This window comes from Lycorma delicatula, chromosome 13, assembly GCF_047948215.1.
Source record: "Lycorma delicatula isolate Av1 chromosome 13, ASM4794821v1, whole genome shotgun sequence".
Lineage (NCBI taxonomy): Eukaryota > Metazoa > Arthropoda > Insecta > Hemiptera > Fulgoridae > Lycorma > Lycorma delicatula.
The window spans coordinates 49,714,446-49,733,550 of NC_134467.1; the positions used below are offsets into that span (position 1 = coordinate 49,714,446).

At 29.0% G+C, this 19,105-nt stretch overlaps 1 protein-coding gene across 2 annotated transcripts in view; it reads right to left on the minus strand.

The window, feature by feature from the left end:
* The window catches only part of LOC142333729 (integrin beta-PS-like), a 120,721-nt gene that overhangs the window by 32,843 nt on the left and 68,773 nt on the right, over positions 1-19,105 (minus strand). The window contains exon 5 of one of the 2 annotated variants that reach the window (XM_075381175.1): positions 9,124-9,208. The exons of the other annotated variant lie outside the window; for it this stretch is intronic. Coding sequence (XP_075237290.1) covers positions 9,124-9,208 — 85 coding nt within the window. The remainder of the gene's footprint in view (positions 1-9,123; positions 9,209-19,105) is intronic. 2 annotated transcript variants of the gene reach the window in all.

The following is a 19,105-nucleotide window of genomic DNA, read 5'->3' on the forward strand; positions in this document are numbered from 1 at the left end:
AACATGCTTTATAATAAAAATTATAATTATATTTTAAAACTTATTTTCATTTCTTTCTATTCATGAAAACTCAATATAAATTAACATTAAAAAATAATGAAAGAAATTAAATGATCCCTCACAAAAAAATAAAAGGTACCGTTTTGTTTTATGCCCCCCACTTTTTACACATAAAAATTACTTAATGTAGCATGTTTTATAATAATTTATGAATAAAACATTAGATAAATATCATAGTAACTATATAACAACAAAAATAACCCGATAATCCATAATATATATTTTAATAAAATTTTACAAAAATGTTCAATCTCCTAATTTTAAACACTATTATATAAATATTAGTTGAATAGTGAAACAATATTCTATATTATTTTGTTATTACATCAGTGTAAAACAGATATCATGGAATTAACACATCTTTATTTCTCTTATTCGAGATATCAATGATGAAGAGTGGTGCAAAATTTTTGCAATCAAAAAAAATAATACACGCTAAAAGAATTTGTAAAAAAAAACATCAAATGAAATTGAAATTTCATTTAAAACATTCACAATGTATGTGTAAGAAAAGATCATTCAGAGAGGAATTTATTCGGTTTACACGAAACATGTCTGGTTTGGTTGTGTTGATATACGTATGATTTGTCAGTACACAGAATAAATATAATCTAACCAAATTAACCAACGCTCGCTAACTTTGACTAATTAACAGTAATGTTTTGATAAATAATAAATTCAGTAATTACTGCTTATAATCGAGTTGTTTTTTTAATATGTAAAATATGTTAACGTGGAGAACGTTTAAAATGACGAGTATAAAACAGCACAGCATGTTAATATGTTTTCTCTTATGTATTATTGGATAATTTTTATTGAGTTACAGGATTACTACAGTATTTCTCTAATGTTTTATTCATCAATTATTATAAATCATGCTATACTAAGAAATTTTTATGAAAAAATACAAAAAAAAAGTGGAAGGGGGGTGTAAAACGAAAAAGTACCACAAAATAAATTATTCTGATATTTAAAAAAAAAAAATACTTTACCATAACTCTTCTACTTTATTCAAGAATGGAAAAAAGAAAAAATTCTACAGAAGTACTGGAAATAGGTATCTTTTAAAAAGTCTAACATTCTAAATATACATGAAATAAGAGAATTTTATATAATGAAGTTATCATAATAAAATAATTAAAGTATTCTCAACCCCCCCCCCCCTATTAAATTAATAGATATACAAGCCTGTTTCATTTAATCTAATCTCATTTTCATTTCTGTATTAGAAGTAGTAATTGAAAATAAAATCTGGTGATCTCAATGGCAGAGCAATAGTATCTCTTTGTTTCATGCAGAGATTCCGGGTTCAAGTACCGATCAGATTTTTTTTTTTGGGAGAGCAAAAAATGCCTACGTTTTATCACCGCCCTGGAGTACCGATCAGGCATGGCATTTTTCATACTATACAAAATTCATGAATAATGCAAATTGTGTGGTATTTTTGGTAGGAGAACACCAAAAATGGAACAACTGTAAAGGCTAGTAGAAAAATTTGAACAAATAGGTCTGACTGAAGACAAACGAAAAGGATACGCTCTTACCAGCCATTAAACCCAAAACACTGCATTAAGCACTAGTGTAATAAGTGTGGCCCTAAACCTCAGTGCACGGTCAGTCACTACAACCAGATATTTCAAAGATTTAGTTTCATTTCAAAGCCGGACAACCATTTAGAAAGCCAGGCATTTGTCAATTGGGTGCTGAAGAATCAACAAGTGAAAAATGATTTTGCTAAAAAAAAAAATAACCTTTAACAAAGAAATATATTCTCTTAGTGGTTATGTCGACAATCAAAATTGTTGCATTTTGAATATAGAAAATCCTTGGGTTATTCAAGAATGATTTTATAACTTCATTTGGATGCCATGATTTTGGATAAGAAGTGGTTCAGCAGAATATCACCATTTACTATATGGTGCATGAAAAATACACTTGCTGTAGAGGAAATTTAATGACCGATACATGTCTCACAACAGCAAAATAAAATAACTACTGAGATCATCCCATCTCACTCATACAATTTGTTGTTTTTTGAATTCAGTAAGTCCAAAAATTATGCTTCAAAAATAAGATGAATTCCTAAATTGAAATAGTTTATTTACAGTACTGAGCTACAGTTACGCAAAAAAAGTGATCCAGAATTTTTTTATCAAAAAAATTCTAGTGTCAAATATGTCACGTAGGATATTTGTCAGGTACGCTATGTCACCTTTAATGTGAATAACTTTTGCTACTAATAAATAAATAAAGTGTTTTTTTCTAAAATTAAATCTACCATTTATTTTGGAATGTCTTTATATAAGAGATATAAAGAATTATTTGTCAATAACAAAAATCAAGTAATGTAATTAATTAAAATAATATTAGATGACATCTGCAGCTATGCCAGGCCTGGAAAGCTGGTAGAAGTAATTGCATTTGCCTACACACACACACACACACACACCACACCCAAAAAAATGGTCGGAGAAAACTAACAATATTAGATGACATGGTATTAAAATACAAAAAAGAAAAAAAAACATTAATAAAGTTAATATGTTAGAAACTTTGTTATATTTTATGGTGTTACATGATTTTTATTACACGAGAAATATTCCTGTAAAGTAAACCAGCAGTTTTTCCTAATAAAATTTTTAATTATACTAAAGGCATATTTTGTGAAACTAAATAGAAGACAAAAAAAAGTCTAAGATAACATTAGAGATTAGATTATTTATGATAAGATTAGAAAACCTATGTTAACAGACTCACTCAGAACCAAAGAGTTTTGTTTGTTAAATAAAAAAGCCAGTTAGACTGGAGGATTATTTTCCTATTAATAATTGCTATTATAAAATGTAGATTTCAATGAATTATCAAAAAGACAGCAGTTTAAATTATTATATGTTTATTAAAATTATGTTTAATTTACAGCGACTCAAAACTACACAGCAATCTCTCTTGAGCCGATTCTATAGCTAAAAATAGGAAAAATAAGTTAATAAAAACATAGCCCTTAAAACATTTTGTTACGGGGTTACGGCTAGCAAAAGATTTTGCCTGGATTTTGGTTCCCCAAGAGAAATGATGACTTCTTGAAATTCTGGAAAGGTAAATTAAGGAGCGAATTTAATTGTTTCTTACATTTTTGAATAAAAAACATTAAAAAAATTGGTCTCAGAACTGTAACTCCATTAGCTTTAAAGATATTAGACATAAAACAAAGTAATATGAAGAAAAATTGTTAAAATACCACTCTTAAATTAAGCGCACTAAAAGGTAAAAAATAATTTGAGGACAGTATCTCAGAATGGATTTGTCAACAAGCTTTGATGGTGATGTACAAGATTATGTGAGTCATAGCTACAAATTAAAAATTTTATGTTTTTGCCGATTTTTTCTTATGCGTGATGAATGACTTACAGAGTGGGGAGCTCATGTCAATGTACAAATCTTTGCATCCCACTCTAGGCCATTTAAAAATTGGCAAAAACATTACATTTTTAATTTGAAGCTATGACTTTCACGTGTAAATATGGTCTTTCATGGTGTGTGTAAGATCACATAATCTTACACATCACCATCAAGCTTGTTATCAAATCCATTCTGAGATACTGTTCTAAAATTATTTTTTACCTTTTAGTGCGTTTAATTTAAGAATGGTGTTTTAAAAACTTTTTTAGACATCTTATTTTCTACTTTTTAATGCATTTAATGTAAGAGTGGTTTTTAACCTCTTTTTTATTTTCTACTTTTTAGTGTTCATAGGTTTGTAGAGTACAGCTGCGCTAGCGCACAGGTTTAAGAGTATTTAACGAAAGATCAGATCGGAATGTTTTATAGTGAGCGAGTGCGATCAAAACATATGACTTAACGATTTAATTTCTAGATAACCAAGATCAGGTTGATCAAGAGTGTAATTGATGGGTTAAACAATTAGCGATAAACCTGCTAATACATATGCCATTTGAATGGTGAAAATCAGACGAGCAGTTGCTGATATTACAGTGGCACCCCATCCTCAATTTCTGAACGGTAACCTGGGGGCACTTGAAAATATTATTAACCGACAGATACCATTGCGAGGAGATTAGGTAATGTTGAGGGGGGTTGAAAAAATTTTTCAAAGCGCTAGGACCGACCGTTTTTGAGATATTTATGATTTTCCTCTGAAAATTCAGATCCAATTAAAAAGTACTAAATTTTCCCAAAACTTCTGTCGCTACTGTACATAATTTCTAGTAGCAACTATATACCTTAATATATATCTCACTTGTTTATAAAACTAATAGCGTGTTATCATTTAGCTCGTCGGTTGTTATAGTAGGTAGAGCCCTACATTTTGGTAAAATTATGTATTTAAAATGCGTGTGAATTTTAGATCCAAACTTACCAAAACAGGCTAGGTATCTTTCACTAAGAAATTATGCAAATACGCGGTTACATCAGTTCAAGGGGCATTTTTTTCTCTTAGCAACTTGAAAATGTTGCTAAAATGTGTTGTCATCATGAGGAGCAAACCTGCATGCAAAATTTCAAAGCTAATGGTTAAGTGGAAGTGCTTCAAAATTCAACTTAAAGTTTCCATAAAATGAATGTCACATACACAGTGCATAGTCCAAGGGCGAGTTAATTTAAGAGTGGTAAAAATTGGGGGTAAAAAATAACACGTTTTTGGGTTTCTTTGTTAAATGATTAAGTTGTATTTTATTTCAGTTAGAAATATAGAAAATTTAATTCTGAAAAGATTCATGTAAATTAGTTAAGAAAAAATTCAATACAGGATATGGAAATTTAACTTTATTAAAAGACAAAACAGACTGAATTGTGAAAAAAAATTTTAACAGCATGAAATAACTAATTTTGTCCATAGGCTGAAAACAGCTTTTAATATAAAATGTAATTTAACTTTGAAAACAACAGAAAAATGACATTAAAAATCTCTTTGTCAATGAGTTTGTATAATAATAAAAAACCTGCTTCGTAATAAGTGTAAAAAATTATTTTTAATCTTTATTTGTTTAGGTTAAATTCTGAAATTTTTCCTAAAAAAATGTAAGAAAAACTAATAAAAAAGCTACAAGAATAGTTTAACTCTGGCTACTGAACATTAAAGTTACATAAGTAAAAATTATGGATAAAGATTTCTACTCTGAGAAAAATTTTGAAATATTGAACCCAAAAATCTATATCTCTCTGCCCACCTACCAATTAAATGGCACTATTTCCTAAATTTTATCTGAATCAATCCAACCACTCTGTAGATATCAAGTAAACATTCATACATACATGATACATATGTAGATACATCCTTCCAGAATTGTTCAATGCTAAAATTACATTTTTTTGTTGGAGGGATGAAACATCAAGATCTGCAAAACATTTTGACATGTAAATTTTAACCTGATTAACACACTTTCCATTATTTAGTATACTGTATAACTACACAGTATAATTGTATTGATTCCTTGTCTATTATTTATTTTGAATGTACTCTATTGTTCACACCCAAGTGAAATTTTATATAAAAGGATTTCAAAAATATATATTTTTGTTAACTTTTGGCCTAACTTTTCTAGATATTAACCACCAACATTGCTTCCAGTTATTGTTTGAGTAAGAATAATTTCAGTCAGGATTGATTATATACCAATAAATTATATATCCTACCCTACTAAAACGAATTTGTATGTGTGTGTCCGTCCCCGTTAGTTTAGCACTGGAATGTACCAATCAATAATGGAAAATCCCGATTCATTAGTACAAGTTTCTTGGTGGTCAGGTGTATACTTATATATCAATATATATGTGAAATATATATTAATAATATACTTTTTTAGTTATGCGATTGTTTTTCTTTGTAAAATAATGAACTATAACTAAAAAGTAGGAATGTACCGATCAATAGCAGAAAAAAACGATTTGTTAGTATCAATTTTTAGAGTTAAATTTCTAATTTAACTTTTGTGATAACAATTTTCATCATTAAAAAACAAAAAAAATTTTACACAAGAAGTAATTAATTTCGGGCACCTAATCAACCATTCTGAGATGCCGCCTGCCCAGAGGGCCTAGCTGCAGAGGTGTATTGTAGGCACGCCCTAATAATTAATATATAAGTATGAATTATTAAAAAGTGCAAATCCACCTTACCGGCAATTAATTTTGACTTCTCGAGATCTTTCAGTCCTTAGACCATCGTCAGGAGATTAAAAAATCATTATAAAATAAAGTTAACGAATTAAAATATTAAGAGGTCATAACAGATTGCTAGTTATCAATATACTGATTATATAATTATAAGTAATTAAATATCACAAGTAAAACGGAATACAAGTGATTAATAAAACTTCTAAAAAAATGATTAATCAGCATAATAATATTAACCGCAAAAGCCACAATTCAATATAAGTTGATGGTAATATTAAATGATCATTCCTGTTACACCCATTGCAGTCGTATTAATAAGCTAGTTATTTTAAATAATTTTTTTTAATATACTTCACCCGTTATAATTGTTATATTTAATTTCTATACATATTTCCTTACTAATGTATCAGCTTTTTATTTTTTCTACTAATCATTCCTGGTTAAAAAAAAAGATTACTAAACAAATGGCCAATAACTTAAAAACTGTTCAAAAATGACCGAGAACAATGAGAAAAAATCTGTTTTTAAGCAGTAAATAAGAATAATTTTTAGAACTTTTTTTGGCCAGTTTTTTTAATGCATACGTGACACATTAGATTACAAATTTGTTATAAAATTATTTTTCTTACTTAAAGAAAATTTTAAATAATGAAATAAAATTACAAAATAATTGCAAAACGTGTTCACGATGGGTTCTGAGATAGTCTACCCAAAATTACAAAGCCACCGCAATTCACATTTCTACAGAACTTAAACGACAGTTTTAACAGAAGGTATGCTTTTACTTTCCCATCTGGATAGCACTATAGCTCTAGAAGGGAAAGTATTAAAATCTGTTCAATTTGGGCACATACGGTTTTCAGCGGATCTTGACTTTTGACACCTAAGGAACCCAAAAAATCCAAAAGCCACACGGAAATTTTCCTGATGTTAATGGTCGTATGCGTGTGTTTTCAGTGCTGGCCTCTAAATCACATTATATTTCTAGAACTACTGCACCAATTTTGACCAAACTTGATCGGATTACTTCTGCATATTGGGCATTGATGCTACTAAATTTTCAACTTAAAAGATCAAGAGGGTGAGGCTGTAGAGCAAGGTAACCCTCAGAATCGTGAGAATTTGCCTACTTAAGGTCATATTTTTCATAGGTGCATTTCTTAACAATTAAAAAATAACAATATTTGCAAAAAAATATTTTTTGCATAATGGCACCCCCACCCCCAAAATATGCTGTAAACTACTGCTATATAGTGATGTTACAGGGTAGCAGTAGAATTAAATAAATAACAATATTTGAAGTGTAAAAAAGTAACTCTGTCTGGTCGGGTCTCAGACTTGACCACCTAATCGACTCGATTCGGTTGTCTGGTCGGGTCTCGGACTTGACCACCCAATCGACTACCTGGTACTGTAAGCATCGCAGTTACACCTGTCTGCCGACCGTTCAAGTGAAATTTGTTCTATGTAAGTTGTGAAATCACGTTAGTTTAGTTAGCGTTGACCGTCGTCATTAGTACCATCACACCCACACAAATTAAAAATGGTATGTGCACGCGCTTTAGTCAGAATCATTGAATTAAATAAACAAAAACATATTATATTCAAATAAAATGATGAATATTTTAAAATAAGTTGTGTATGCATGTATGTATGTATGTGTAAGCCGTAAATCAGAAACAAATCAGTTGTGATTTGACACGGCTGGTCGTGTTCCAGTAAAGTCCTACAACTGTGTTGTCAGCTTTTTTTTTAGATGGCATAAGAACTCATGGTAAATACTGTATTCATTATTTTGAATATAAATGTCAGGGAATGGAATGGAAACATCTCTGTTTATCCACCGGGAAAAAATTCAAAACCTATATGATAATGGCTTTTTGGAACTATAAAATCCTAATTTATAATATCAATACCGAGTACTATTGTGATGTTAGAAAACAAACTGTAACCCGTACACTTTAAAGGAGGAAATATCCTGGTCCTCTACCAAAAGGTGTACTTCATAGTAACACCTATACCCCTATACTGCTCAAAAGACACAAGAAGCTATTCAAAAGTCAGGGTAAGAGGTGTTGCCACATTCAGCTTGCAGTCTGATCTCGCACCATCAAATTTTTTTGGCTGGTCCTCTCAAACGGTTTTTATGTAGAGCTGAGTTTGACAACAATTAATGGTTCAAGAATGGTTCAGACATCCAAGTGAACAATTCCTTATTATTGGAATAAGAAAGGTCACAAAAATAAGGGACATGTGCCTAAATGTAGTTGGAGATTCTGTTGGCATTAGTTTTCACTGTCATTGAATAATCATTTTTCTACATCCGTATGTCTTTAATTATTAAATGACCGTAATAATATTTCACTTGTTTATATTACAATTAATTTAAAAAAAAAAAACATAATAAACAATATCAGAGGCTCAGAATAATGTACACTGATTGTTGTTATACATATACCTGCTATGATTTCTCAAGAAAAAAGAGCAGTTTTCATATACAACAAACGGTCAATTTGCATTTTAAAATGTGTAGTAATCACATGTTTTTCTGCATTGCTGAATGATTTTTAGAAAGTAGTCTACATAAACTGACCATTAATGTTTTAAGATTAAGAAATTTTTAAGTAATTAATAATTTTAAACCACAACTTACACCGATCCATCACCCATACATAACCGATTTACAATACTTATACAAAAACAAGCGACATGCAATAACATATAAAACAAATGAAATATACACAAATAAAGCGCCGAACAGAAAATGTGAAGATATATAACACATACATAAAAACATAAGATAACCGAGATAATTTAAGAAATGAAAAGAAAGAAAAACTAAAAAATGAAAACAAAACTACAATAGACAGAAAGGTGCTAATAGAATGATCATAACTGTGTTTCGTATCAGCGATCATTCCGACTTACAGAAAACCTGCTTGTGTTCGTGCTAAGCGACATGACATTTTGAAACCCATATGGCGCTTCACATTTTGAACAAGGCTCCACCAGGCTACACAAAAATTATTATTAGTATTATAGATTTTTTTTTTTGTTGAAAAATAAAAAAAAAAGCCATAACAAAATACACAAAACATAAAAATGGTGTCGCTTATATGTAAATGAATAAACAACAAAAAATAATTTATAAGAAAGATATATGAAATTATAACACCAAATGATCTGTTAAAAAAAACACATCAGGTTATACACAAATCAATCAATATATTTAATATAAAGACCAATTTACTTAAACTGATAAATAATTTAATTACAATAAACACTAACGGATGACTACAATGGATTCAAGGAGAGTAGCCCCATCATCAACATCATATCATGTAATAATTTACAAATAATTATATAATATATACAATTCCACTATTATCCGCTTCATAAAAATACTTCATAATATTTAAAAAAAGAAAAAAAAAACAACAGAAGAAAGAAGATTAATAATTACTTGTTCTAATAGAACTCAAGATTCATTTATTAATATGTGCAGCTTTCTTACGCTAAGAAAAATTACTATATGAAATATAATGAGATTAAAAGAATAGATACTTATTGATAAATATTTCGTTAAATAAAAGTTTTGATTATTTACACTTGCTACATTCATACAGAATAATCTATAAATCATTTATATATATATAAGACAACAAATCAACAACACAAGGTATGACAAAAAATAAAGTAAAATTTTTAATTCAAAGTTTGAATTTCTCAGTCAAATTATTATCTTTTTCGCACCGTCTATAATGAATATCAATATTTTCAGCTGTATTAGATACTTATTTCAAATTTAGCAACCAAGGAACTAAGACGTATTCTATTACAAGCGGGGCTTTTATTTTGTTTGAAAATAATAGAACAAAGGATTTGAATTAAATTTGATATTAAAAATGAATGAAGAATAGTGAAGCGGTGAAGATATTAGAAAAAGCTTTTGGCGATTACAGCAACATCAAAGGTTTATGAATGGCACAACCTGTTTTAAGACGGCCGTGAAGACAACAAAATGAAGGACACTGCGATCAATAATTATCAAATCATTATTAGAGAAGTTGTTGAGAAACAAGGAATTTCTCATGATTCATGTGAAACAATTTTTACTGACATTTTAGGCGTAAAATGAGTAGTGGTAAAATTCTTTCCAAAATTGCTGAATTTTCATAAAAAGCAACACAGCAGAACCGCTAGCCGACATAGCTGATGACTGATGAATTATTCAAACGTGTAATAACAGGTGACGAAACTTGGTTGTACAATTATGATATTAAAATAAAGGTCCAATCATCCGGATGATTGGACACAGAGCAAAAAAACCTTGCTAGTTTGATGAGTATTAACATTCTTCTTACTGTTTTTTTTCCAAATACAATAGTGTCATCTTTTATGAATTCTTAGCACAAGGTTGCACGGTTAACAAACAGTACTACTACATGAGGCAATCCAAATTATTACAAATATGGGCAAAGAATTCTGCCCGGAATTTTCGCACCACAATAATGTTCTAGTTCACAATTCACTTTGTGATTATTTAGCCAAAAATAAAACTACACTGATGCTGCAGCCTCTGTGTTCTCCAGATATGGCACCCTAAGAGAACATTAAAAAGACTTTCAATGATAGATGAAATAAAAAAATTACTATGTGAACGCTATACCAAAAAATGCTTTCTACAAATTTTTGAGGATCGGAAGAAAAGCTGGCAAAAGTGTATTGCACCTCTTCGGAACTACTTTAAACATATAATATGATAAAAATTAAAATCCTCGTTATATTTTAATCATACATGTACATCAGAGTAAAAATAGTAGTATAATTAAAAATTTCATTATAACTAAATATCAGGGTCATTTTTAAAATATGTTTACATATGTTAACAAACATTGATAATTAAAGGGTACAGCCTGATCAGAAACATGTCTTAATTTGTCTGTGTTGCTATCAATTAGCCCTAAACTCTTAGTACGTTAGATAAAAAAAATCTTATACAGTATGATAGAAAAAAAAGTTCCAGACCTATTTCAAGAAATGGGGCTACCGTAAATACAAATATAAGGATCTATAAGGAGAACACTTCAAAGATAAGAGTTGCCACTACAGTTCATTTCTGAACATAATTTTTTTTTACAGTTGCATTCTGGTACAAGTAATTAAAAAATCACTCAAGTTTTTAAATATGTTTTTCCCCCTGTAAATGGCAGTATAATGGAATTGTTCTGCACCCATTAAATATGTACAATAAACAACATTGTAAGTAAATTGATCTTGAAAAATAAAATATGACAATAAATAAAAACACATAAATAATAGACAATTGATTAGTAATACAAATACTACCTAAACATAAAAAAAAAAAACTTAAAATGAAATACGTAACTACCAATATATATTACAAGATTAAAACATAAATAATGAAAACAGAAAAGTAATAATATGAAAAACATAATTTTTAATAATTAAAAACTTTTAATGCATGTAGCGCGCACACATAGTTGTCTCCATATTCTGAAGTAACATTTATCAAAATATTTCATGAATGAGTTAGTGGTGAACCTTATATAATTATATATACAAATAATTTTTTTAATACACAAACTTATGATAAATTTTAATTGATGAATTGCACGTAATAAAGGATTTTAAATAAAAAAAGCTACACCACACCATTAAGTTTTTTAAAATTTGCTTATACCTTTCTATCAGTACTTAAAAAAGTTGAAAATCTTTTATAAAAAAGAAAATAATTCTTTCATATTAAATTAACTGTAAATTAACACAAATTCATTCTATGTTAAAGAAATGTTTTAATATATCATAAAATGTAATTAAAAAATACTTTATTTACAATTATTTTGAGGAACTTGTAAAAATTTCTATTCTATTGAACCTAGTTTAAAAATAATAATTAAAAAAAATTTTGAGGATCGAAACATTAAAAATAAAAATCAAGAAAAAACCCAAAAAAATGATTATAATTTTCCTGCCCCTTCACTCGAGAGATTTTTTTTAATTTCAAATATGCTGTAAGGTTTTTAAATATTAATAACTTTATTATTATTATTATTTAAAATGGATCTAATTCATTATAAAATGCTTTTGTTTTTAAAAGCTCTGGCAATATTTCAGTAGAGGATGCCATATGCAGCTGTGTTTACATCATGTAATTTTTGTTTCAGCCTCGACTTTAAAATATGGGCAAAAATCTTTTTGTAAAAAAAATATAAATTCTGATATCTCAGGAACAACAAAATGTAGCGAAATTGAATTTTTTTGTAGTTATAATATCATAGAATGCAACTATTTTTTGGGGGTAATTGTGAACTATGTTCTTGAGCGTGTAATTAATTTTTTTTTTGTGGAGCCATGGACAAATGTTTTAATATAAAACCTGTATGATATTAGAAGAAAACTAACAAAATGTGAAACTGGATACAAACTTATCCACTCATCTGTAAGGGCCTAAAACTATTGTATAAATTCTACACTTTATTATCATATTAGAAAAAGAGTATGGCTTTCTCCAACAAGATGGAGAAATGTGTCGTACATCAAACAATTCACTAGCATGTGTTCATTAGGCTTTTACAAAAGGATAAACTATCAGTAGAGAACAGTAGCCTCTGTTTCTCAAATTTATCTAGTTGCGATTTTTTTTTTTGTTCAGTGCTATTTAAAAGATGAGTTTATGAATCAAATCCCCACTGTAGAAGAGCAAAGGTGAAATTTGACAAAAAAACAATATTCACAATAATATCCCACATGAGGTGACTGTGATCACAAAAGTGTATTACTGTCCAGGGTGCTAACTTCGAACATCTTTTGTAATATGGTTAAACTAAAAAATATAAAAACAAAATTGAATTTTTTTTACGTTTTCATTTCATTAATAATATATTACACGCATAAACAGAAAAAGAAATCGCAGAATATCATGCTGGATTTAGACCTGGAAGAAGTGCATAGCAAATCTTTAATCTAAAACAAATTTTACAATACTAGAAAATTAAAAACTCAAAATTAGTTACAATTTTTATAGTTTTTAAGAAGCCTACAAATCAATCTGCTGGGAATCTCTACTTAAATTCCTTGAAGAATTTAAGAGATCCCAAGATAATAAACATTATAAAAGAAAAATTAACAAACATAAAAACAAAAGTGATATTCTTTGGAAATTTTTCAGAACAATTTGAATTAAAACTGGTGTAAAGCAAGGAGATGGACTGACTCCGATCCTCTTTAATTGCACTCTTGAAAAAGTTATAAGAGAATGGGAGAAAGAACTTAAAAAAGTTAAACGCATACAAAAACATAAAAATGGGCAACTAAATTCATAAATACTGGCCTTCACAGATGATATTGTAATTCTTGCAAGAGATATAGATGAGGCTAAAATCAAAATTCAAAAACTAAGTGAATGTGCAAGCAAAATTGATCTTCAAATTTCTTATGAAAAAAATAACTGGTTTTTCAATGACAAAGAGAACAGAACTCAAACTCCTTAAAATTTATGACAACAAAGAAATTGTAGAGTTCAAAAAATTTTAATATTTGGGAGAAATCAAATACAGAACGAATATAACTGAAAAAAAAAAAAAATGGGATGAGGAATAGATTGTGAAAAACTGAAACCACCTATCGTCTCACGAGGTACATTGACAATAAAAAATTTGTGTCATATAACTCCAAATTGAGACGATATAAAACTGTAGTCCTACCAGAAGCATTGTATGGGACAGAATGTCTGCAATTTTTTGCAGAATGCGAAATAGCAAAATTAGAAAAAAGGATTTTAAGAAAAATTTATAGATCAAAATATGAAGATGGAATTTACAAGTTGAAAAAGAAGTTTACAAACATACAGAAAAAATAGGGAACTTATTCCAAAAAAAAATTCAGTTTTATGGATATTTATGCAGAACAAACATCCAAAGATTGACAAAACAAATATTTAATTTCTACATGAACAGAACCACAAAGACAAACCGGTTTAAAGAAATAAAAACAGATAAAAACATTAAACATTTCAAAGGATCTATCTACAGACAGAGATAAATTTAGAAAAGCAATTCGAGAATCTAGTTTCCAGAGAGAAAGATAAAGAAGGGTATAAACCTGAATAGATGGACGGAAGAAAGGACAATATAGCAAAAGAATGAAAACCTTTTGGGAAAACAAAAAGAAGTCAAAACTATGCAAGTGTGATCCATAGTGGTCGGAACGAAAGAAAAAATATTACACAACACAATTGTGTTTAGTCTGAAACAGTTTAGTTTTAAGTTGTTCACTCTGTATAAGAATAAAATTACAATTTTCTTTACATTAAATATTTTCAACACACATCCACCTGTGAGGAAAAGGTTTAACGTAATCGCTCGTATAATATTTTCTTTTTATCACATGGTTCCACAAAAAAAATATTAATATCTCTACCTTTCATCTGCAAGGTACTGGATTTGAACTCTGATCAGGCTTGGTGTTTTTCTGCATGTAACAAAAATTATTTTGTTATAAAAAAAAAGAAAAGAATACACACCGACTAACTAAATAAGTAAGACTAACTAACTAGATATAGGCTTCAAATCAATGACGAGAAAATAAAAAAATTAAAAAATATATTCTATGAATCGGCAGGAAAGTAAATCTAATTTAAATAAATTGAAACTCATTTTTCATTTATTTCTTACTTTTATAATTTATGTTCATAATTTACAATATACTATGAATATAAGGATTCAACTACATATTTCCCATTCATAAAAAAAAGACACGTAAAAATTATGTTTAATAATATTATTACAAAAAATTCATCCAAATAATACTAACATAACAACTAGAAAAATACCAACCAACACCAACCATTAAATAATAATTAAAAGAACCATAACAATTTCATAAATACATATATATAGAGGAACCAAATTCACAACTAAAGAAAAAGAATGAAATATAGAGATAGTGAGAGAAATAAAGTGCAATACCATCCAGCGCAATCAGCAACAAAAGAATTACCAGCTACAAAAAAAAATAAAAAAATAAAAATAACAATATATCAACAATAAATAATAATCTGCAGCAGAAATCATCCACCAGCATAAACTAAAAATAAACACCTCTAATAAAAATAAATAATAAAGAGATCACCTATAACAGATGCAACCAAATTATATCCAACCGACCCCATCTGTCATATTAATACCAAATAATAATAGTATAAAATTGTATTTTACCACACAACTGAACCGTTACAAACTTTTAAGATATCTTGAATGCGGTATTAAAAAAGGGTAAATTTGAATAAAACAATCAGAATGAGTAATTACTTATCACAGTTGCTCCCGAACTTTACCGATTCTTTGTGCCCTTAATGAATCAAATTTTTTGAAAACACCCTAATCAAATTCTAACAAGAATACTTTGCGGAAGAGTCAATTTTTTGCAAGGGTAGGTAAAAATAAAACACATTTTATATAACAAAAAATAAGACATCTAGCTCTGCTATAAAACATACCCTGTGACAGTGAATTGAAATAAAATTATGTAATATTTTGTGGACACTTTGTGAAGCAAACACTTTAGAAAACATTGAATTTATATATTTTGATGGTTTAAATGAAATTAATTTTTTGGTCTGAACATTTTTTTATTTAAAATTACAACTGTTACGTTTAGAATAATGTACTACGATAAAACTAAATAATTAAAATAAATGAATAGAAAACCAAAATCAGTCAGTGAAGAACAAGGTTTGAACATAGATAAACAAACCTTATTACATATTGAGACCGAATTGATAAGGGAACAGATACTGCCATTCACTGAAGCCAGTACTAAAGCGTTCAAAAAGTGAACCGCATGGAAGAATGTCTCCTTCTTTTGTTGCTGGTTTAATTGAGGAAAAATGGGTTACACAATGCAGCAGAGAATAACAACTGTCTCCCGATACATTAGATTGCCAGTTTTGCCCAGACCCAGAATGGCTAACAGAAAAGTACGGTGTGGCTGCACCAAATAAGTCCTCCATCAAGCGTCTGTACGATAAGTTTCAAGAGACAAGGATGTGATGAATGCAGCCAAAAGCGGTCGACTGAAAACGCTAACACCAGAAAAGTTGGTCGACGTACAAGCTGCGTATTCTGTTAGTCCCAAGATGTCTGTGCAATGGCTATCTAGCCAGTCTGGTCTCTCCATCGGTAGTACCCACACAACATCGCAGAAGGGTTTAAAGATTCGTTTTTACAGAATTCATGTTTTTCACGAGTTGTTATCTGCAGACACTGGAAAATGTATAGCTTTCTGACAGCGGTTCATGTCATTTTTAATGCCAGATAGAGAAGAGCTCGATGATTGGTGGTTTTTGATGGATTTGTCAATGAACAGAATTCATGCATTTTGTGTACAGAAAATCCACATCAGCTGCACAAGTCTCCTCTACGTGGATAAAAAGTGGGCATTTAGTGTGCAATCATGTAGGCAAATCTTCACGATATTCTTTCATGGCATAGTGAACAGTGAGCAAGACACTGCAACAATTTGTAAACACTATACATGCAAACAGACTAGAGTACACAGGTTTCAGGAGGACAATGCTATGGTTGATACAGTCAACAACACTATAACTTTCTTGGATCAGTATTTTCACGGACAAGTGATTTCAAAGGGGTTGTGGCCCCCTCAGTCTCTTGATTTACCCCCCTCTTAACTTTTTCTTGTAGAGCTACCTTAAGGATGCCGCTTACAAATTCATCCTTCAACCGTTTCTGAATCGCAGAGCAAAATTGAACAATGTGTCGCTGCAATTCCTCAAAAAACATTACATGTGCTTAAGAATATGCAACGTCATATTAAATGATGTGAATCGGATAATGGAGGCCGCTTTCAACAACTATTGTAACTTACTCATTTCCCATAAGGCTGTGTCACTTTTTGAACACTTTTGTATAAGAGAAACAATTTACAAATGGTATTTTTAGCGTGTTAAAAATTAAATGAAAAAGAAGTTAAAAAAGTCAAAAGGTTAATTTATAATGAAATTAGATATGAAATGTAATCTGTTATTTACAATACAACAGACAAACATATTAATTTTCAAATCAAGTGACATTAAACAAACTAGCTATATAAATAAAATTATTAATAACAGCTCTTTTACAGCACTATTATTATTTATATTACATTTTACACAAATAATACGAAACGTTTTGTGGTAGAACATTATTTTAATAATTAAAAAATTCCAATTTTAATTCTATTTCAGATACAAAAAGATAAATAATTGAAAACAATTTTACCCAATTGACCTCTGTGGTGGAATGGTAGCATCTTTGCACTTTATCCTAAAAGTTATGGTTTCAAATCCCTGTAGGGAGTTTTTTTATAAGCTATGAAATTAACCTAACATTAAGAAAATGATAACTGGTTTTCAATCTGTTGACTGTGAAGAAAATAAATGATAATGAAAAATCTCTCTGCCTTTCAACAGGAAGATTTTGAGTTTGAATTCTAGTTAGGATAGACATTTTTAATATGCTATGAATTTTGCTGTCATTAAGAAATGTAATTAAATATCAGTCTGTAATCTTGAAAGAAAATATAAAGATAATATTAGGGTAAAAATTCAGTAATTATTTGTATTATAATTCAAATAAAATAATAATCAGCAAACATGAAATTCTTATAGTTTTTTCAAGATTCTTATAAATACTTATCTACATAATAAAACAGACAGAAGAAAAGAAACGGTAAAAGTTAAAAAAAAATGACAGACTTGAATCGGAGACCCCTCGATTATTAGACCAGAATGCTCACAGTTTGGCTGCTGTTGAGACTATAGATATACATACAAATAAGCTATTTGAACTACACAAAAATCTTTAAATGGAGTTTACTCCAAAATGGAGCCAAGCTGGAAGCTACAATTATGAATTTAGATTAGAAACCTCCTCCAGCTGGCCTGGAAAATGTCATTAATGAACTTTTGCTTTTGTAAAAAAAATATGTGCTACTATCTTAAAACAGAATATTTCATAAATAATCATTACACTTATTTATTTTTCCTATAAAATAAATATTATGTTGCTACATGGAACATAATTGTAAAATTTAATATAAATCATAAAATGTGTTTGCTTGTTAAGTGGATTGCATCAGATGAATGTCACAAGATTAGAGTTAAACAGGAAATTACTTTTCTCAGAGTAGGATACTTCTTTGAAATTTAAAAAGGTTTTTCTATTTTCTGACTTTCATTCAGCTGTTTAACACCTGATTTTTGAAATCGAAGGCTCTCACATTCAAATCCTACTTCTACAAGGATTTGAACACTAGACAGCAGATACCAGTGTACTTTGGCAGTAGGGGTTCAATTAATGCCACATCTCAGGAATGGTCAGCTTGAATCTGTACAAGACTACACCAAATTTACATGTCGTACATATCATTCTTATCTCATCAAGACATGAGGGATCGCTTATTGTTCACAAGTTGAACAGATTGCAACATATATATTAGAAATAGAAAAAAATCTTTTAAAGATAACCTTGCTTTTTGTGAAAAACCTAAATGAATTAAAGTATAAATAAAAACACAAGAAATAAATGTTTGTTCCCAAAAATTTTGTTATTACAATCTGGAAAATACATTTTATATACGTAAGCAAATAATAAAAATGCATAAATATAATACAGCAAAATAAAATTCAGCTCAAACAAATAATACATTTGTATTTACAGTTAGTTGTGTGATAAAATATAATTACATAAAATAACATTCATAAATCAACAATAACCAAAAATGAATAAATAGCAGCCAGTAGTAATTGCAAAGTGAATAAAAAAAAATACAAATAAATACATAAAAAAAAAAGTAAAGCCCGATGCAGCAGAATATGTAGAAAACAGTA